This window comes from Petaurus breviceps, unplaced genomic scaffold (genome assembly GCF_028583685.1).
Source record: "Petaurus breviceps papuanus isolate PSGF00001 unplaced genomic scaffold, PetGlider_PUasm1.0 90639, whole genome shotgun sequence".
Classification (NCBI taxonomy): domain Eukaryota; kingdom Metazoa; phylum Chordata; class Mammalia; order Diprotodontia; family Petauridae; genus Petaurus; species Petaurus breviceps.
Genome location: NW_027187296.1, coordinates 514,319 through 536,989, shown reverse-complemented (window position 1 = coordinate 536,989; position 22,671 = coordinate 514,319). Strand labels below are relative to the sequence as shown.

The window sequence follows — 22,671 nt, the reverse complement described above, 5'->3', positions numbered from 1 at the left end:
ACAGTGGAGTCACCTATCCCCATTTGGACTCCAGCAGGTTCTAGAGTGCTGCCTTGAAATGAGATGGAATTTAAGAAAACAAATATGGGGAAAGCTGCTGGATTTCACCAAGTATAAGCTTGGAAGCAGTACAATTCTGAGAGTGTTAAAGGTTTGATTTTCAAGGTGTCTGAAAAAATAGAGGGATACCAGAGGCTTTGGTGAGGAGGAAGGGAAACTTGGACCTTATTATTATTTTTTTAAAAAGATGACCAAGAAAAGTTTTAATCACTACCAAACCATATGTCTACTTCTCCATTTCTATAAAATCTCTTTAAAACTAAGTACACAAGTATCAAAGGACCCTTGATGAAGGTATATGTGAGAAGAGAAGAGGCAGGCAAATATTATTCTTCAACAGGTCACATTTTCACAGTCACACAATTAATTGAAAGGTTCGGAGAAACAAGATTTAGCTGTGCTTAGGATCTGCATGTGGATTTAGCAGAATAGAAGGTTTCCAGAGGCTGTCCCGTTGGGTGTTTCCCATGTGTATTTTTAAATCTATTAGATTATTTTGGGAAAGTAGAGCCATCTCAGCTATGTCTTACAACAAGTCTTGTATTATTTAAAAATATGCATGAGAGACATGAACAGGAGGCCCCCAGAGACATTTTGTTCTGCCAAATCAAAGGCTTGTTTTATTCTTGGCAAATAACGAGCACAGTGAAATCTTGTTTTCTCCTTAACTTTCCATCAATTTTGTGACTGTGAAGATGTGACCTGTTATAGAATATCACTTACGAAAGCCTCCTGCTTTGCCTCTCATGCATACCTTGATCTGGGTGCCTTCGGTGCACGTGTATAAACTAACAGCACTTTGAGGCAAAAAATAAGGAGGTTCACACTTGCCGAAGCTATGGCCATTAAAATGGAGGATTTCTAGTGCCCAGCAGAAAAAGGGAAAAGGAATTTCCTAAGGATGCCCTCCAGACACTTCTGTTTGTTAATGATGGACCGATTGCATCGAGCCTTGGAACACTGAAGAGCCCCCTCTGTGAGATCCATAATCACGTAGAACCACACAGAAAGAACTATGTGGATGAAGAATACCTATTGTTTAGGGGTGGGGAATCTGCAGCCTGAAGGCCACATGTGGCCCTTCAGGTTCTCAAGTGCAGCCCTTTGTTCAGTCAATCCCTACGCAGTCACCATGGAGCTTAATAAATGTTTTTGAATGAATGAATGAGTGGGCATACTACTGAAGGAACTGAATTTGTATCAATCTTGACATTCTTGTTGAAAACAAAACCAGAAGAAAGAGGAAAGCTGTAGCTCAGTGGGAGGGTGGCTTACAAGTCTTCTTTGGAGAGGCAAATAAAGGAATTGATGGAGTGGATAATGGAAGCACCATATTTGGATTCCGACATCACAGTCCCAAATGTGCTGACAGAGGAGCTAGACATAGCATGGAGAACAGAGATAGGAAATGCAGCTAGATTAGCCAAGAAACCTGTACTGGAAACCACACAGTTGTGATGGTTCTGAGGGAATGATTCATATGATAGTTGAGGCAAGGAAAGATACAAAAGGCATGGGGAAAAATCCAGGACTTTATTAATGCTGAAAATGAAATGGAAACTACTAGAATTCCAATAGCTACTGCCCTTTATAATGACTTTCCTACCTGTATACAATTTTATGAGTACTGTCTTCACTCACAGGGTATTAGTGGGGAAGCGATACTTCACAGTAGAACATACCTTTACAATTCCACAATTGACTAAAAATGTAGAGGATACAGAATCCCACTGCAGTTTTTGTTGATCATAAGTAGCATTTTATTTGGTAGAACAAAATGCTACCTTAAATCTCCCTTTCAACAAAAATTGGAAGTATACCAATGTATACATCAGAATTACTCAAGATTCCTTCAATGACACAATGGCAGAGAAAAACTTGTTCACCATATCTCTGATCACTTATATTAGGTGAGGCATAAAACGGAGACAAATGCTTGCCAAAAGTATTCACACCTGTCCTTGAGGAGATCCAGCATAGAGTCTGCATTGAAGGATTCCCTTTAGATGGTGAAGCACTCCAGTTGTTTCTGTCTGTGGAGGACTTTGATATTATTGCAATTACATCAAACCATCAAATGCTGCAGAGCCTCCTAGATGAGATCTATAATCATTTAAAAGAGATTGGGCTAACCATCCACACTGAAAATAACAAGTGGATAAAAAATGCCTATTACTCAGACTTTGGCACACTGTTAAATGAACAACATGCAGAGCTTTCCCATTGGTGTATATGTTTGTCAAGTGTACATATATACACACATGTGCATGTCTATGTATATATATGCACATATGTGCATATACATACACTGAAACTGCACCTGGGAAATTCTTTGAGTCTAGAAAAGGAGAGGAATAGGAAACAGGAATAGGAATAGGAGGATAGACTGGACTACCTGCTATGTGCTAGGAGGCAGCTGGGTGGCTCAGAGCACTGGGCTTGGAGTTAGGAAGATCTGAGTCTAAATCTGGTCTCGAACAGTTACCAGCTATGTGATGCCAGGCAAGTGACTTAACTATTGCTTGTCTTAATCTACTGGAGAAGGAAATGGCAAACCATCCCAGTATCTTTGCCAAGAAAATCCCTTACAGGGTCACAAAGAGTTGGATTTAACTGAATGACTAAACAATACGCTTACGTTTGATTGTCGCAGATACACAGATATCACCATTTAGGATTTTAATATTCTTCCAATGATGTTTTTATAGGTGCAAATGGTAAGAGCATCACATCCTCCATCACATTCAGAGATGTGTGCTGGGCATAAACAGGCTGAAGAATGTTACCACGATTCACTCAAACACAAGACATGTTGGAAAAGAGAACCATCCTAGAATTGTTTGACCAAAGAAAAGAGGGGCTCTGTGAGTCAGGTAGTGAGAGAGAAGCATTGCCTCCAGATGCACAAAAAGCTTTAGAAGAGGACTACCTGACCATTGGGTAGACTCTCTATGAAGGATTTATGGGAAAATATGTTTAGGAATCCTACAAGACCATGTCAAACTCAAATAGAAACCAGGGCCACTGACCTGTACATAAAGATCCCTGTGGTGATGTATTGATTTTTTTGTTGTTCACTCATTTCTAAATCATATCCAACTCTTCATGATCCCGTTTGGGATTTTCTTAGCAGAAATATTGGAGGGGTTTATCATTTCCTTTTTCAATTAATTTTACAGATGAGGAAACTAAGACAGAGAGTTAAGTGACTTGCCCAGGGTCACACAGCTAGTAGTAAGTGTCTGAAGCTGGATTTGAAATCAGGAAGATGAATCTTCTTAACTCCAGGCCTAGCCTGCTATCTATTGAGCCACCTTGCTGCCCTGGAGGGTTTAACTATGTGTACTAAATCATAGATCCATTGAAGTTTTCAAGAAATCTCTCCCAATAACCCAGAATTAATTGAACTCAGTACAGAATTTGGTTCAGATGATTCTTGATTTAAAGAAATGGTTTTAATACAATAGTGTGTTATGTTTAATACAATAGTGTGTGTATTTAAATCAAATATTTGTAAAGAGAATTATCTTTTAAATACACTGAGATTTATTTTTAACTAAACCCTCCAGTGAATGTTTAGTGAAGCAAATAATCATGCCCAATTTTTCTGTTTTATAAATTCTTATTTTCACTTATTGCTTTCCTTAAAATGTGTCACATCTATATAATGGAAAGCTTTTTAAGAGACTAGGGATTAGCAATATCAAATTACAGACCTTTGTGCAGGAAAAGCTAGAGTGATTTATTCATGGTTCTACTAGGCCAAAGTCCCCAATCAGAATAACAGATATTGACAGCGCTTAGCAGCACAAATGGGCAGTAAATCACTTTCAACTGACTCTTTACAAGGGAATCGACAATTGGCTTCAGTCTGTAAGCCAGTTCATTTTAGAACTGTGTTATAGTTTTAGGGCTTCTATATATACAATTGTGCTTTTAAAATCCTCTTATTTTCTCTGCCCTTTCAGGATATTGAAAGAAAATTGGAACAAATTAGACTACAGAGCAAACAGGAAAGAAAAATGCTAGAAGAAAAATACAAGGTTAAGGTAATCGGCATTGTTCTCTTTTTTTGACCCTGGGCCTCCATCTTTACAGCTTGGATTGCTTACAGGTTTGTTTGTTTTTTAACCATGTTATTATAGAGTCATCTCAGAGTTTGAAGTACCTTTCAAGTACTCTTCTCTCTCAAAGACAATTACCCTCCACGGATGTGGAACCTGCAGCCTTGAGGCCACATGTGGCTCTCTAGGTCCTTAAGTGTGGCCCTTTGGCTGAACCCAAACTTCACACAACAAATCCCCTTAATAAAAGGATTTGTTCTGTAAAACTTGGACTCAGTCAAAAGATCACTCCAGAGGACCTAAAAGGCCACATGTGTGGCCTAGAGGCCACAGCTTCCACACCCCTGCAAGGATGTTATAATTGGGAATTTCAACAGAATATTAAAAAATAAAGAGATTTGTATTAACTTTTTTTTCATTTTAGGGAGGAGTAAAGTTTGAAATAAATCTAAATGAATGTATCATTGATGAAAACACCAAGCAAGGGGAGGAGGTATGACTTTAATTATTACACATCTCTATTTTGCATCTGTTAATTTTAAAAAGGATATTTTAGCAAGTATTTTCATGAAATAGTACATAGGAAGTAAAAATATATATTTCCTTAAATTCCCATTTGAGGAGGTCGAAATATTTCTTCCCCTTGTTAGACCACATTCAGAGTATAGCATTCAGTTTTGGGTGCCTCATTTTAGGAAGGGCATTTGTAAGATGGAGCGTCTACAGAGTAAGGACACCAAGATGGGAGAGAACTTTGAGATCACCCATTAAGACAACAGTTTAAAGAAACTGGGATTGCTATGTTCAAGTATTTAAAAGGCTATTATGTGGAAAAGGAATTGGATTTCTTCTTTTTGGTCCCAGACCACAGAACTAAAAGCAATGGGTAAAAGTTGCAAAGAGACAAATTTAGGCTTGATTTTTTGGGAAATTTCCCAAATATGCAATAGACTTCCTTAAGAGTTGGTGGATTGGAGCGGCCAGGTAGCACAGAGAGTAAGAGCACCAGCTCCAGTGTCAGGATGACCTGGGGATTGAATCCTGGGCTCAGACACTTAGCACCCACCCAGAAACACCTGGCCATGTAACCTTCAGCAAGTTACTTAACCCCAATTGCTTAGGAGTGGCCAGGTGGCTCAGCAAGTAAGAGCACCAGCTCCAGTGGCAGGATGATCTGGGGATCAAATCTGGGCTCAGATACTTAGCACCACACCCAGAAATAACTGTCCGTGTAACCTTAAGTTACTTAACCCCAATTGCTTAAAAAAAAAAAAAGAGTTGGTGGATTCCCCCTTACTGGAAGTCCTCAAAGCTGGATGACCACTTATTTCATATGCTAGAGGAGATTCTCACTCAAGAATAATTATACTGCCTAGAATGACTTACATGAACTGATGCAAAGTGAAGCAAACAGAACCAGGAGAGCATCGTACACAGTAACAGCAACACTGTGTAATGACCAATTTTGTTAGACTTAGCTCTTCCCAGCAATACAATGATCTAAGAGAATTTCAGAAGACCCATGATGGAAAATGCTATCCACGTCCAGAGAAAGAACTGATGGAATGTGAATGCAGATAGAAACTTCTACTTTTCATTTTCTTTATTTTTTTCATGGTTATTTTTTTTTCCTTTTGCAAACTGGTTTCTTCTTTCACAACATGACTAATATGGAAATAGATTGTTTTTTTTAAAGAGAATTATTATACCAGATTTATTTGGAGATCCTATTGAACTCTGGGATTCTGCAGCAGAAATATCACCTCATTTTTTAAAAAAAAGAATCTTCTAGAATGAATTGATTTTTTCCCCCTACATACATAGATATTTTCTTTTTATGATGAGCTTTCTAATAAGATCAAATCAAGCTACCCAGGGGTGGAGTCAAGATGGCGGAGTAGAAGCAGGACCTCCCCGCTGCTCCAGCTTCCACCTTCCCCAATCCATGTAAGAAGGGGACTCTGAACAAACTTTGGAGCTGCAGAACCCACAAAATGACACAGAGAAGCTAACCTCCCACTGTGGACAGCCCAGCAGGCCGGCAGGAATTGGCCAACGCAGCACTCTGGGAGCCGAGCCCAGCCCCACTTGGAGGCTTTAGCCCCAGGGCAGGCCTGACCAGCTATCAGGGTCTCCAAATCAGCAGCAGCTGTGGCCTTTTCCAGATTTATCAGCACATAGATGCAAAGGACAAAGTGAGAGGTCAGTGCAGTCTGGACTTTGGGACCCAGTAAGTGGGAGTGCATGACTTTTGCTCATGGGGTGAGAAGCCTCTGAGACCCCGGCACAGGCAGCCAGTGACACATGGCAGTTTCAGCTCCTGGCCTGAAGAGTGTAGGGGGACCAAGCACCAGTCCAAGGGGTAATTGCTCTTGTTTTAACCTGCTTGGATCTGGATTGCAGTCTAGGGTGGAGGCCCTGGGGTGTGTGTCTAGCTTGCCAGAGCATGTGGAGACCTCAGAGAGGGCACCCATCTAATACCTCTGGCAGCTGAGAAAACCCCAGCATTTGGGACGAAAGCTCTCCTGTCTGGTGGCAGAGTTCTAATGTGGCAAAAAGCCCAGGGATCAAGTGACTGAGGGGCGACATGACCAGGCAAAGGAAACAGAGCAGACAGAAGATTCCAACATTAGACTCTGATTTGGGTGACAAAAAGGAGCAAAGCATGGAACAGGAGGAAGACAGTGAAGTCAGAACTCCTGCATCAAAAGCTTCAAAGGAAAATACGAGCTGGTTACAGGCCATAGAGGACCTTAAGAAGCAGATAAGAGAAGTGGAGGAAAAATTGGGAAGAGAAATGAGAACAATGCAAGAAAATTATGAAATGAGAGTCAACAGCCTGAGGAAAATGACACCTTAAAAAATAGACTAACTCAAATGGCAAAACAGGCTCAAAAAGGCAATGAGGAGAAGAATGTCTTAAAAAGCCGAATTTGCCAGATGGAAAAAGAATCTCAAAAGCTCAATGAGGAGAATCATTGCTTCAGAATTAGATTGGAGAAAATGGAAGCTAATGACTTTATGAGAAATCAAGATGCTGTTAAACAGATCCAAACAAATGAAAGAATTAGAAGGCAATGTGAAATATCTCATGGGAAAAACCACTGACCTGGAAAATAGATCCAGGAGAGACAATTTAAAAATTGTTGGACTACCTGAAAGCCATGATCAAAGTAAGAACCTAGAAATCATCCTCCAGGAAGTTCTCAAAGAAAACTGCCCCGATGTTTTAGAACCAGAGGGCCAAATAGAGGTTGAAAGAATCCACCGATCACCTCCTGAAAAAGATCCCCAAAAGAAAACTCCTAGGAATATTATAACCAGGTTCTGGAATTCCCAGATCAAGGAGAGAATATTACAAGCATCCAGGAAGAAACAATTTGAATATTGTGGAAACACAATCAGGATAACCCAGGATCTGGCAGCTTCTACACTGAGGGATCAAAGTGCTTGGAACATGATATTCTGGAGGTCAAAGGAGCTGGGATTAAAACCAAGAGTCACCTACCCAGCAAAACTGAGTATCATGTTTCAGGGGAAAATATGGTCATTTAGTGGAGTAGAGGACTTTCAAGCATTCTTGATGAAAAAAACAGAGTTGATTAGGAGATTTGACATTCAGATACAAGAAGCAAGAGAAGCATGAGAAGGTAAACAGGGAAAAGAAATCATAAGGAATTTATCAAAGTTGAACTATTAACATTCCTACATGGAAAAAAAATAATTGTAACTTATGAAACCTTTCTCAGTAGTTGAAGGGAATAGAAATACATATGTCTATATATGAGGGTATATGGGCATATGAATACATATGTGAATGTGTGTATATATGTTTACAGATTTACATAGAGGGCACAGGACCAATTTAACAGAAAGGGATGATACTTAAAAGGTGAAATTAAGAAAATATAATGAGAGGAGATGGGGAGAGACAGAATGGGGTAAACTATCTCATATAGAAGAGGCAAGGGAAAATGGTTACAATGGAGGGGAAGAATAGGAAGGCAAAAGGGAATGGGTCAATCTTATTCCTGTTGAATTTGGTCTGAGGAGGGAATGACATACACACTAAATAGGGTATCTCACCCTCCAGGAGAGTAGGAGGTAAGGGGATGAGAGGGGGGATGATGCAAAGGAGGGCAAGCTGGCGGGGAGGGAAGTTGGAAGCACCCACTTTTGAAAAGGGAGGGGATAAAAGCAGAGAACAGAACTAGTGGGAGGTGGGATAAAAGGGAAGGAAATACAGTCAGTCTTTTACAATGTATCTACTATGTTATTGTTTTGCATTAGTCATACATGTACAACCTATATTGAACTGCTTATCTTCCCAATAAGGGTGGGTGACAAGGGAGGAAGGGAATGAATCTGGAATTCAAAGTTTTAAAATCAAATATTCAAATATATATGTTATTATTAATACTATTTTACATGTAATTGGGAAATAAGATCTACAGGCACTGGGGCACAGAGATCCACTGGAAAAGTCGAAAGGGGTATGGGAGAAAATACGGGAGAGAGCAGATTGGAGGAGGGGATATCCTGTGGGACTGCTATTTTGGGGTGGTGGGTAGGGGAAAACGGGGAGAAAATTTGTAACTCGAAATCTGGCAGAAATGAATGATATAAATCAGAAATTAATAAAGCATTTGGAAAAAAATGAAAAAACTAAAAAAAAAGAAAAAATAATTTAAAAAATAAGATCAAATCAAACTAGGTTAGGATGAATAATTAGTGCTTTGCATACTTAATTAAATCTTGAGAAAATATCTCAGAACCTTATTTCTCTCATTGATCTTTTAAGACAAGATATCACGGAGAGGTAGGACTTGAACTCAGGGTTTCCTGACTCCAAGGACAACTCTCTGATTCACTATTCAATGCTGCCTTTCTCAAACTTAATTAGCTAAAGTAAATCTGTACAGTGGAACAGTTAAAGGTCAGTGGAAAAGTGACTTGAATAATGCAAATTTCATTAAAACGTTATTGTTTGTTTGGAACTTACCTTCTTAACTAACTCACACATTTCACTAGTTAAGGTGAGATTGCCAGTTCTGTGTTCTAGAGCAGTATTTCCTCTCTTCTTTCTTCCCTCATTACCCAGATACTTGTGATGTGAGTAGAGCAGCAAATGTTTTCTTACTGTTTCCTGGGATCTTTGGTATGGCTTTTCTTAGAAATGGAGCTATATCTGAATATTATAGTCAAATCTAGAAAAAAAGAAGACAAGGTACCATAGGTCTTAATTCACCATCTACCCTTGTCTAATTTAAGGGCAGTGAATTTTTGTCTTGGTAACCTCAATGCCTGGCATTTAGTTGGTGCTTAATAAATGCTTGTTGAATTGAATTGAACTCATTTCCCTAATGGAGGCAATCGTAATTATTCAAGAGTCCATCTTAATACAAAAAGAAGTAGACTGGATAAATGTGGGGAACCAATCCAAGCAGAAGATTCTGTAGATTCAGTGAAGTTTGGATTCAGTCAAAAGGTCCCACTTGAGTACTTAGAGGGCCACATGTGGCTTGGAGGCTGCAGGTTCCCCACCCCTGCCCTGGATAATTAATAGAAACTGAAAAGAACAATTTTTAGGTCATTCAATTTCACAAATATTTATTCATTGGGTTTTTTTTTACCGTGTGTCTTACATATAAGGGACTGCACTAAGTGTGAGGAATAAAAAATAGAATGGGCCTTGCCTTCAAGGAAATTACATTTCACTGAAGAGGTAAATATGAACACTAATAAGTATAACAGGGTAGAGAGGGAAGAGGAAAAATGAGAAAATCTAACAAAGACGTCCAAGAATGTTTGAGGATGGAGAAACCCCTAGTAGGGATCAGGAAAGATTTCACAAAAGAAAATAGTTCCTGAAGGGAACCTTTAAGGAAAGTAAGTGTCCTGAAACAGAGCTGAGCATGGAGCGCCTTCCAGGACTAGGAGATGGCTTGTGGGGACGCAGGGAGGTAAGAGGCAACAGTGTTAAATTCAGAGATGGTCTGCCGAGGGGAAAGATGTCAAAGCTGAAGAGATTAATTGGAATCAGATTCCAGGTGGTCTTAATTACAAGGCTAAGGAGTCTGTATTTTATCCAAGGAGCAATGAGAGCCACTTGAGATTTTTGAGTAGGAGATTGTTATGGTGAGCTATCTGCCTTTGGAAGATTATTTGGGCAGTTGGGCTAGAGGAGGGATTGGGATGTTACAGGGATATCAGTAGAATATTAGAACCATCCAGGTGAGAGGTAATGGGGGCCTGCAGCAGGGTAGTAGCCACACGAGTAGGAGTGAATGCAAGAAATATTAATACAGAAATAAATAGGAGGACTTGCCAATTGACAAAGGCTGTTTAGAAAAATAGAGCTACTAACTAGTAGCAAAACTTTTTAATACCTTAGCGTTCCCTAGTTGAATCTCGGGATGGGAAATTTGAGTATTTCTTTTTTGTGCTGATTTATGAACTTCGTGGGGCTGACCAGGCTCCTTGGACTCTCTGGCCTTGGATTTTCTTTGATTTCTCATCTGTAAATTGTGGATGTACATGACAAGCTTTATGAGATTGTTATTGAGGAGAACACTTTATGAGTCCTAGCCAACACCCTCCATGAATGTGAGCTTTGATCATTATTCATTACGAACATTCAATAAGTATTTACCATTGTAGCCCTCCTAACCATTCCCCCTCACCTCAAGTCTATCCCCTCTCCTGTCCTTCGTCCATGTAGCTGGAGAAGAGATATTCTTAATGCCCAGGTCTGGCCTTGTCACTCCTCAGCTCAGGAAGTTCCAGTGGTTTGCTATTACCTCTCGAATCAAATGGAACCTGGCCCCCAACCTCCCTTTCCAGGATTTTTATTTGCTATTTCTTTCTACCTTCCTTGGGCTACTTTGCTGTTCCTTGCACAGGACACTCCATTTCCTATCTCCTGGCCTTTGTACTGGACCCCCATGCCTGGCATGCTCTCCCTCCGAATTGCCACCCCTTAGGATTTCCCAGTTACCTTCAAAGCTCAGCTCAAATTCCACTTCCTTCATAAAGTCCTTATTACTCCCCTTAGTTGCTAGTGGTTTCTTCTGTAAAAATATCTATCCCTCCATCTATCTATCTACTTGAGTTTATTTTATTATACTTTGTACATACTTACATGTGTGTATGTATATGTATATACACAAACAACTTCTCCCCCGTTAGACTTTAAAACTCATTGAAGGGATAGACTATTTCATTTTTGTCTCTCTTATCTCTAAGTGTTTAGCATAGTGTCTGGCACACAGTAAGCACTTAATTAATGTTTATTAACTGATTGATACTTACTGTGTGCCCACTATACCTAGTGATATGATGGGAAATTCACAATTTTTTTTCCTGGATATTTGTTGTATGTCTCATTAAACGTTATTAATGTGGTCAGAAAAGAATTAGGTTTGTGCTATTTAGCCCTAGAGAACAGATCTAAGACCAATAGATGCAAAAAATTCATTAAACACCAGTTTTCTTTCAGGAAATAGATGCACTGAATGAAACTTTGACTTTTGAGGATGGTATGAAACTCAAGGAAAAGCAGCTTATGAATGAATATGAAGATGATACAGACCAAGCTTTGGAAAAAAGATATTGTCCAGAAGCAGGTATTTTTTTTTTTTTTAGGAAAATACAGGCTGGTCGTTTAAAAAGACATGGACACTCTAAGTATAATTCAATGCATCGAAACAAATTTCTATTAATTCCTAAAGGAATTAATGTAATTTTCAGTGTATCTGATTTATTTGCCCATGAAAGAAAGTTTACTAGTCTTTAAGATAACACTCTATTCTGTTTGGGAGCCCTAGGACCTAGAGAAGGTCCCTTTACAGGTGCCGACCAAGAAAACTTTCTCACTTTGCCAAAGGCACATCTCACAACAGGGAATGAGACCACAATTTTGCTTTAATTGTCCTTCTCCCCTCTTATAGCATTTCCCTCTAATAGTGGCCTAATATGTACCAAAGTCTCCTGCATTCTTTTCTTTTTCCTTCTTTCCTTCTTTCCTTCTTTTCCCTCTTTCCCTCTTTCCTTCCTTCCTTCCTTCCTTCCTTCCTTCCTTCCTTCCTTCCTTCCTTCCTTCCTTCCTTTCTCTCTTTCTCTCTTTCTCTCTTTCTCTCTCTCTTTCTTTCTTTCTTTCTTTCTTTCTTTCTTTCTTTCTTTCTTTCTTTCTTTCTTTCTTTCTTTCTTTCTTTCTCATATCATAGAAGAGCTCCTTCTGGGACCTAGCTGAAGTCAAAGCTTCTCAGGAAACATAGGTCACTACTAGCCACATGTAAGACAACTTTCCTAAACTATTCTCACTCTAATGGCCATAATATCCTGGCCTGTAATCTGTTATCATTCATTGTCCTGCATGCTAGTGTTGCAAGCCCAGTGTTCCAACCTTGTGCAACTTTCTGGAAGCTTCCCCCTGCCCCTGGCTTATCCTTTCTCACTAGTCTCCTTCTACACACATATGCTAGTGCAAAGCCTGGAAGGATTTACTTAAAAATAGTTAACATTAATTTTATAGGAGATATAAAAGGGTGCATAGTCAAATGGTAGTCCTTAAAAATCTGAAGCATTGTGGTCAGAAAAGAATTAGGCTTGTGCTACTTAGCCCTAGAGAACAGATCTAAGAGTGATGGATGTGAATTTTAGTGAAGCAACTTGGGTTGCATATAAGCATTTAATAGGTGCTTCTTGACTAACGTATAACAAAAACTTTACTAACAGTCAGAGCTATCTGACAGTGGAATGGTTTGCCTCAGAAAATAGTGAGGTCCCCTTCACTTGAAGTCTACAAAAAAAGAGCATTTGTAATTTGAGTAGGAATGGGACTAGATGACCTCTGGGGGTCAGTTCTACTTTTGAGATTCAGTGATTCTTATGGAATTCTGATATCCTAGCACTTAATCCAATGGAGGTTCCCTTGCCTCAGCCATATTGGCACATGAGGTTAGATTGGCGTTGGCTCTCATGGACGGATCCCTGTGACGTAGAGTAATATAAGAGTGGACCTATTTCTGACTTCTGGTTTCTCCAGCTCTTGGAAATGCTAGCAGTTATTGTGCACCTTGTGAGATATGCAAACCCATAGTTTGGCCTCCTCTGAATTATTTCATTATTTTCCTGTTTCAGCTGTGCGCAAGCAGGATGTTGTTACTGGAGAAAAGAGGCGGCACTGGAGTGTTCGAGCTCCTCAGACACTGCTACATATGATGGAGGAAGCAGATGTCACCTCAGCCTGCTCTACCACAGCTGGAGGTGAGTCCAGTGGTTGACACAGACTTTGTCATCCATGTCACCAAGGGAAGCCAGACTGCTGCTTTCCCATTGGGTTATAAGGGTACATTTGGTAGGTAGCTCTTCCTCTTCAGAAGGATTCTGATGGAATTTGACGTGAAATCATGAAGATAACCAGCCCTCTGTGGTGAGGGTTCTTAGGTTTGGGTCCACAGATTATTTTCATATTTTGATGGTCATATTTCAATATATTTAGTTTTCTTCACAATTCTATGTATTTTATTTTGTGCATTTAAAAACATTATTCACAGATGGGGTCTGTAGGTTTTACCAGACTGCCCAAGGGATCCATGGCATAAAAAAGGTCTCTCCTCTTCCTCCTCCTCCTCCTCCTCCTCCTTCTCTCTCTCCTCTTCCTCCTTCTCATCCTACTTTTCTTCTCCTTCTCCTTCTCCTTCTCCTTCTCCTTCTCCTTCTCCTCCTCCTCCTCCTCCTCCTCCTCCTCCTCCTTCTTCCTCTTCTTCTTCTTCTTCTTCTTCTTCTTCTTCTTCTTCTTCTTCTTCTTCTTCTTCTTCTTCTTCTTCTTCTTCTTCTTCTTCTTCTCCTCCTCCTCCTCCTCCTCCTCCTCTCTCTGTCTCTCCCTGTCTCTCTCATTGTACCCAGTGTGATATACAGTAGATTCTGAATCAAGACTCCTGGGTTGTAGTTCCCACTCTACCATGTATTAGCTATGTGACCCTGAGCAAGTAATTTGGTTTTTCTGACCCCCAGTTTCCTTATCTGTAACATGAAGATAATGCTGCATTCATGATCTCATAGGTTTGTGATAAGGAAAGTGCTTTGAAATGCTTTACAAATGTGAACTATCATCATCATCATCATCATCATCGTCATTATCACTCAAATTGTCCAAGACAGATTATTCATCTCCTTCATCTTAAATTTTTCATAGAAAATTAGGGTTGAAAGGGATATTAGTAATAATCCATTTCAGTGTGCTCATTTTACATGTAAAGAAACTGCAGTCCAGAGAAGTTACTTCAACCTGCCCAAGGTCACTCAGGCAGTCAGAGACAGAGCGAGGGCAAACCCTCGGTTTTCTGACCCTGGTCCTATTCTAGTGATTTTCCCACCATCGTATACTGTACATCTATGTCTTCAAAGAAAATTTAAAGTTAGCTGCTTTTAGTAATTTTCTGCATCTCAAAAATCAAGATGGTATGTTGGCTAAGCAGCTAGAATTGGAATCCAGAAAACTTGGGTTCAAATCCTGCTTCAGATATTTAGTAGCTTTGTAGGCAACTGGGTGTCACCTTAATGCCTGGAGCAGGGCCCAGAGTCAGGAAGACCTGAGTTCAAAAGAAGCTTCAGACACTTAGCTATGTAACCATCACCTAACTGCTGTTTGCCTTAGTTTCCTCATCTGTAAAATGAGGACAATAATAGCAGGGTTGTTGCAAAGATCAAATGAAATAATATTTGTAAAGTACTTTGCAAATTTGAACGTGCTGTTATTAAATCACAACTTTTCTATGGCTCATTTTCTCATTTACACAGTAAGGAGGTTCAGTTCAATGGTCTCTGAAGCCTTTTTGATTTCTAAATCTACAACTTTCTATTTTCTTCTTAGATGAAACCTCTTCCTTTTTACCTTTTAGGCCTATTTCTTATTTTCCCTCAATGTGCCCTACCACATACAGTATCTTTTCACATATTGACCATCATCACTTTATTTCTAGGGTTTCATATCATAATGTGGACTTAGGGAAGAGTCATATTATCTTACATATGTGTTATAAGGAAGATGTTAAGACTGGAAAGTGAATGATCAGAAGAAAATTATCAACTACAGTCATGTAAATTGACTTGAATTATTGATTTGATAAATATTTCATATTACAGTGACACTTATCACCCAACCCATATTTAAAGTACCTGAGAAAGAGGAATCTTAGGAGTATGTCAAAGATCTGTAGTTTTGTGGGTACGGATATTCTCTTCCCTGGTACATATCACAACCTTCTATGCCTTAGGAAATGGTCTTTCTGAGTTGTTTTCCCATGGTCCACCTGGGAAGTGAACAGTGTGCTGAAGTGGGAATACCCAAAGTATTTGGGTACAGGAGACCTGGGTTCATATGTCAGCTCTTCCACTTACTTCCTGGGTAATCTTGAACAAGTCATTTATCTTTTCTGAACCTTGGTTTCCTCTTTGGAAAATAAGGTGGTCGGAATAGACAACCTCTAGCATTACTTCTAAACAACTAACAAACATTTATTAAGTACCTCCTGCACGCCAGGCAGTCTGCCCAGCATTGAGGATATGGACATTAAAGTGAGAGGCTTCTTGCCCTCAAGGAGCTTACATTTTAGCACTAAATCTACAATCCTATGCTTCTGTGAAGTTAGCTAGGATGGTTCTTGGATAAGAGTTACCAGACCAAGATGGTCACCAGACCTATGCTCCAACCCTTTCTGGTTTGGAGGACTTGTCAGAACTTACACTCTGTTGGCATAGCCCTTGAATACTCAGGTTTACATCTATGCTATGAGGAGGCATTGGAATGAGATTTCAGGAAGCAGTTAGAGGAATGGTGCAATTTATTGCTGATTTCTGAGTCAAAGAAATAAGCTAGGAAGAGAAATAAATCTAGTTTAAAATTTAAATACGATGAAAGTTTTCATAATGAAAAAATAATTCAATTTACAATGCAAAAAAGGGGGAGGGGCTCTACCACTCTGTGTGTGTGTGTATGTGTGTGTTTCACTAAATCACTTTCCTTTCTTGTACTTGGCTTTCTATTCTGTAAAAAAAGGAAGTTGAACTAGATGTTCTCTAAGGACCCTTTTCAGTTCTAACATTTTGTGATTCTATTAAAAAGCAAAAAAAAAAAAAAAAGTCATTTTAATTTTTTTTTCCCTGTTAACACTTTTTCTTCCAGATGGCCAGGTTATTATAACTGAAGATGCTTCAGAAAATAGGAAACAGTGGAAACAGGAATCACCAGGGACACTCATGAATATGTTAGCAGCAGCAGAGCTGGCCAGTGACTCCTTTTCTGCAAATGAACAAGAGTTTGGTATGAAGTTTATTATTAAGGCCATAACTACCCCCTCTAGACTTTTACCAGAGGCCTGTGAGAAGAATAAGGAGATTAAAAAATATATAGAGAGAATGGAGAAACAAGTGGGAAAGTTTCTAATATTTCTAGAAATTTCCTTTGCTGAGCATTGTACAATAGACCTTCGAGTAGGGTGGGTTTGCTTTCTTTTTGTCTAATCAGGTAACAGATTGTGATTAGTAAGATAAGTAGAATTGGTGACCTAGTATTTGATACCTTGGAGCTCATTGGCATTCTGGGAACCACTGAGTGAACTCCAGTTACTTTCCAAAGGGCAAAATAAATCTATCACGACGCCTAGAACTTCTTCCAGCAGTTCTTAACGAGATTCTGAGCCTATGTTCCGTAGAGCTTTTATTTAGCACTTCAATTTATTTTTAGGAAAGCAATCCTTCCTTTATAATGTTTAAAGAGAATTCATCTAACAATGGGAGTTTGATTCCCTATCTAGCTTTCTGTAGCTCCAATGCAATATTCACAGCCTGTCACTGTATAATACAGATAAGCTAGTAAACAAATATAACTTGTGACCCGTGGTCCCAGGCTCTAAGCTTACAAGGTCTGAGTTCAATCTAAGTGACCTGTGCCCTTGATCATAACTGATGCATTTTGCCTCCATGCAGAATTTCTTCTGGGAACTTTAGAATCTACTTTGTGTTTAGGTCTCTACAGATATAGGTAAAGGGAATGACCCTAGCTCCCATAAACACTGAAGATAAGATAAAAGATACTTGCATTTCAGATATAAGATACCTTTATTTTAGGTCACAAATTGAATGCATAAAACACAAAGGATTCACAGTAGCCCATAAACAAGTAAAGTTTCTAAGGTATCTATTCTGGGTTCCTTCTTCTAAACACTTTCTGTATTATTAACTTTAGACTGTGTTCCTCCCCTCCTCCACTCCCTTTTTGTCTGTTGTACCTTATTCTTAGAAATACAATCTCCTCCACATGATAAAGAAGATATTGCCTCCTTGTAGGAATTTTCTCCCTGATTGTGCAATTCATTCCCTTGGTAATTTTTTTCCCCATTTGCCTTGAAATCTCTTCCCTGGGTCCATGCTTTCCTATTCTTCTGGGTATCAGTTGTCCCCAGCAGCTCTGATTCCCCTTATTGTGAGCCAGGGTGAATTGTCTTTCTAAAGCACCAAATCCCTTCATATTAAACCCATAGTTAAGATCTCCATCTCCCTTATCTCTCTTCTGCCATGGTAGCATTCATCATTGTTACCTCCTCCCACCAATGAAACCAGATTTCCCTTTTCCCCCCTTTGGAATCTCCCACTTTTGTCTCCTTGTCCATTCTCCTGTAGGCTCTTCTCCAGAGAGACCACAGGACTTACTTGCCCTTTGTTGTTAGCCTGTGACTTGATCGCTGTTCATTGTTCAGCCGTGTATGACTCTTTGTGACCCCGTGTATCCTATGGTCTACGGGTTTTCTTAGCAAGGTTAAGAGGTGGTTTAAGACCATTTACTTCTCCAGTGAATGAAGACAAACAGAGGTTAAATGATTTGCCCAAGGTCACACAGCTAATAAGTGTTTAAGATGAAAGAACTTATGATTTCTCTCTTCTAGTAATAGCCAATTGCTGAATTAGTACTAAAGTTTTTCTCCTTCCTTTTCTTCATTTAGAAATCAGCCCCTGTAGGTTATTCAGATCGCCTTTGAAGTGCAGGGTTCATAATGAGATGATCTTGGGCAAAAATGACCCAACTGGAAAACTCAGATCTGGTCCAAAGGGATGAATCAACATGTTCCCATTTCAGAAAGGGAGGGTGCAACAGAGGGTAGGGGGGAGAAAAAACACAGAGAGGAATAATTGATGGACCCTCATAAGTCAAAGGAGGCAGCTGGATTGCTCAGTGGTTAGAGTGCTGGGTCTGGAGTCAGGGAGACCTAAGTTCAAAACTCTCCTCTGTGGCATATAAAAAGTTCAAGAGACATAGTTTATGAGTAACTAATAATTTTATTAATCATGCTAGCAACGATTAATAAAAGGAATCAGTAGAACTCTCGAATGCCAAAGACCCCTCATAGAACCCACTTAATGCTTATAAGCCCTTGGAAGAGTGGGTATCCCTGAGAGTAGCAATCAACTCTGGTTGATTAACAAGTAATGATAGAATGAATGCTATAATGAGAGGTGGGCTTATTCTAATGAGGGTCTGGGGGACATGACTCTAATCACTCAGTCTTGGTCAAAGAGATTTATCTATGTTCATATCACCCTATCATATCACCCAATCTAGACAAAGGGAGGAATCCACCTTTACCTAGACCTTTCTGAGTAAAACACTTTGGGCTGGAATACATCAATTCACCTAAAATGAAATTTCTTTACCTTGTGATCAGATCTGATTTAATGTTTCAGGCCTGTATCTCCACCATAATTTCTATTGCATCCCTGCTTCTGTGTCCACCCTTGTCTCCTTGTGTGTATTTAGAAAGAAATCTCTCACTGGTTTCTAGGTTGCTGTATTGTTGCTATTGTCCTTGGATCCTATATATGTTTACTCTTTGTATTTCTGTTGTCTGGTGGGTGAGATGTAAATACTTTCTTCAGGTTTGGTTTTCTCTTTAGGAATGCTTCGAATATTTCTTTTTAATTGAATATCCATCTTTTTCCGTTAATAGGTAGGTTCAGATTTGCAGGGTAGGTCACCTTGAGTTTTACCTTGAGCTCCTTTGCTCTTTAGAACATGTTATACTGTTCCCCACTGTGGTTTTTGGTAGGTATTGTGTTATTCCATTTTTTTCCCTTTCTTTTCGAAGGGCTTTCCCTGTATTATTTATATAATTTGTTATTTTGCAGTGTCATTGTTAAATTTCACTCTCATGTGTCCTGGAGTTTGCAACATACCGTGTTTCCCCGATAATAAGACCTATCCCGAAAATAAGCCCTTCCCTTACTGTGTAAGAATCCTCTAAAATAAGCCCTCCTCCCAAAATAAGCCCTATTGAGATTGCTACTGTAGTGAAGGTTATCCCCTGCGCTACATGCTACATTACGGTACCCTCTGTATGCACCGTCCCCCCCTCACCCCCCTGAAACGCACGCCGCGCTCCAAGCTGCATCCAATCAGAGCTGCAGCAGTGAGCGTGTCATCCTGTTCCTCCCCAGTGATTTGCTTATTGAATAAAGGTACAGTTTTTTGTTCACATTTACCTGTTTATTAAAATTGCTGTCAATGTTCATTAAAATAAGCCCTCCCCTGAAAATAAGCCCTCTGGTGTTTTTCTGTCCAAAAAATTAATAAGACAGTGTCTTATTATCGGGGAAACACGGTAGCATTTGTTTTTGTTTGGAGGCAGTCTGAAGATTCTTTCAACTGGCCCTTTGTTCTATATTCAGAAGTTCTGGAGGTTTTCTTCTGTTCTTTCTTGCATTATAGTGTTCTTCTGAGAGACCTAAGATATTTAAGTTCCCTTCTCATCCTGTCTTTGAGATCAATATATTTTCCTTGTAGGGAGAATCATACTTTAGTTTAATGTTATTGTTTTTTCTATCTCTTCTTTAATTGTCCTTCACTTCCCTATATGTGCATTCCCAATCAGTGACTCCATCTTCTGTTTCTTTGGTGAGGTTTGTTGCCATGGATGTTTTTGTATTCTATCAATTATTTCTGCTGTTCAGGCCATAAATTCTGTTTTCACAATTAAGTGTGTGTGTGATATGTAACTATGTATACATACATATATGCATGTGTGTGTCTATGCACATATACACAGATACGTGCTCATGTATGTGTGCACGCACACAGAAATACATATATACATGTGTGTATAACTGTAATGTCATGCCAAGCAAAGGCAATTTCCCAAGGTTCAAAATACCAGCATAGGTGCTCTCCATTTTATTCAGTGACCAACCAAGAACAGAGAAGATCAAAACATGACATCATTCAAAATACAGCATTTACTAAGTGTGATTAAATAATCTCCAAGTACTACCCCACCCCAGGACCTTCCATTCATTCAATCAATTACAAAGTCCCTGTTCTAAATACTACTCCACCCCTAGGCTATACATTCATTTAGTCCATCTCAAAGCCCCTCTTCTCAAATGGAGATTAGTTTCCAATCTAAGTAAAGTACATTCATTTGTTCAACCATAGAACACAAAAAGGTCAAAAGTTCCCCACCCCTGGATCACAATTGAATCTACCCCAGAGTTACATCAAGTTTAAGCACAGCACTTAATTCCCAAATAGGGGTCTTTTCTTCATCTTGACACCAGGCAAGTTCTCAGCAATCTTAGTTCCTGGGGAGACAAGGCTTAGCAAGGCCACAAGATACATTGCCAGTCTCTTCATTAATTCATCCTCTGTCTGTAGAACAGTCCTAGAACCCCTGAAAACATTAGCAAAACCCTCTCCCAGGATTTCTGTAAACATACAACAAGAAAATCCTTCTTCAGGGCTTCTGAACCAACAGCAAGGTTCCCAGACCCCTGCAACAACAGCACTGTCCTTCACCAGTGGACAGTATTCACTCTCTGTCTGCAGGACAGTCTCAGGAGCTCTTAGCCAACAGCCAGGTTCCAGGACTTCTTCAACAGGACTGTCTTTCACCAGTGGACAAATCTGGCAAAACAACATCAAAACAGACAGACAAAGTACCAGCAAAACAGCCATGTCTCCTTAGTCCTTGGCAGCTCCGGGGGCAGGTCTCAAAAGTCCAGGGCAATTCAAAGTGGCCCCCCGCAATCCTCTCAGTCTCTCTCTCTGCCTCCATGAGGGTGCTGCTTCCAAAAAGTTCTTCTGCCTCTCTCTTGTCTCTCCAAATCTACGTCACCAGCTCCTCCCAGTTCAGGACTTTCTTTTCACATCAACAAGTCCATCCCACAGGTGGGATTAACAAGCTCTGGGTTTTAACACAATCAGTTTGAAAACCAAGCCAATACAGGGGAATCTTTAATTGCCATTACTATCACAATAACATGTGTATATGCACACAGGTGAATATACACACAAACATGTGTGGTGTGTATCTGTGTACATATAGATAGATACACATATGCATGTGTGTGTGTGTGAGTGTGTACACATACTCTCTGTGAACCTTATTGTCTAGGGAAAGAAGTCTCAAGTCTAAATTTCAGCCTCTTGCTCTCTCTTGAAATATTGTAATAAATGTGTACTAATACTACTAGTAGGTGGCTCAGTGGATAGAGCATGTAGCCTGGAGTCAGGAAGACCTGAGTTCAAATGCAGCCTCAGACACTTACTAGCTGTGTGACCTTGGGCAAGTCATAACCCTGTTTGCCTCAGAAGTAAATGGCAAACCACTCCAGTACCTTTGCCAAGAAAACCCTAATGAGGCTATGAAGAGTCAGACACGACTGAAAAACAGCTATTGTGTTAAAGGGTTGTTCTTGATCACCACCTGGGGGTTAGAATGATTTCCTTAAGTTCCTGCCTCCAGGATACCTTCATATATTCTCTGGGAGTGGTGAAAGAGAAAAAAAGAAAATTATAAAGCTCGAAGGTACCTTACAGTGTCAGATCTCATTTAATAGATAAGAAAACTGAGACCCAGGGAGCTTAAGTGATTTAACTAAGGTCACATACCTGGTAAGCACCCAAATTAGGATTTCAACCCAAGCCTTTTGATGACAAATTTAATATTCTCTCTCTCCCGCCTCCCATTTCAATATAATGTAATGTAATATAATATAACATAACATAATATACAGGTACATATATATTATTCCCATACTCCCTGCTGCACATAATGAGACATAAGGCTAGGACAAGAACAATTGCCTTTCTAATATAAAGTTCTTATATATTCTGATTTGTGTGGGCATTTGGTTATTTGATTTTTTTTTAAAGAAAATAGTGGGTATTATGATTTTTTGTACCTTTTCAACTCCAAATTGAAACTGGAGCTGCCAGAATATGGTCAGGACTCTCAGAATCTGTTCTAATGTTTTTTGCCCTGAGTAGAAGTTGGGCAAAAAATAGGGCAATCAGAAGAGAAAGAGCAGAAGCCTCCTTATTGTGTTGACCTTCAAAGCCAAGTGTTGGGGGTTTGTTTCAGGAGAGATAAATGGGCACATGTTTTCTGCAAAACCCTAGCAAAACCTTGCTAGAAATAATGTAAATGATTTCACACCCTACTCCAACATCTACCACTGACTTCCAGATTTTATAGTTCTTAGAAAAGGTCTAGGG

The 22,671-nt window shown here is 39.6% G+C and overlaps 1 protein-coding gene across 1 annotated transcript in view; it reads left to right on the top strand.

Moving 5' to 3' along the window:
• The window catches only part of NEK5 (NIMA related kinase 5), a 118,069-nt gene that overhangs the window by 79,728 nt on the left and 15,670 nt on the right, over positions 1-22,671 (top strand). The window contains exons 16-20 of the mRNA XM_069064561.1: positions 4,029-4,109; positions 4,549-4,617; positions 11,623-11,749; positions 13,266-13,391; positions 16,312-16,449. Coding sequence (XP_068920662.1) covers positions 4,029-4,109; positions 4,549-4,617; positions 11,623-11,749; positions 13,266-13,391; positions 16,312-16,449 — 541 coding nt within the window. The remainder of the gene's footprint in view (positions 1-4,028; positions 4,110-4,548; positions 4,618-11,622; positions 11,750-13,265; positions 13,392-16,311; positions 16,450-22,671) is intronic.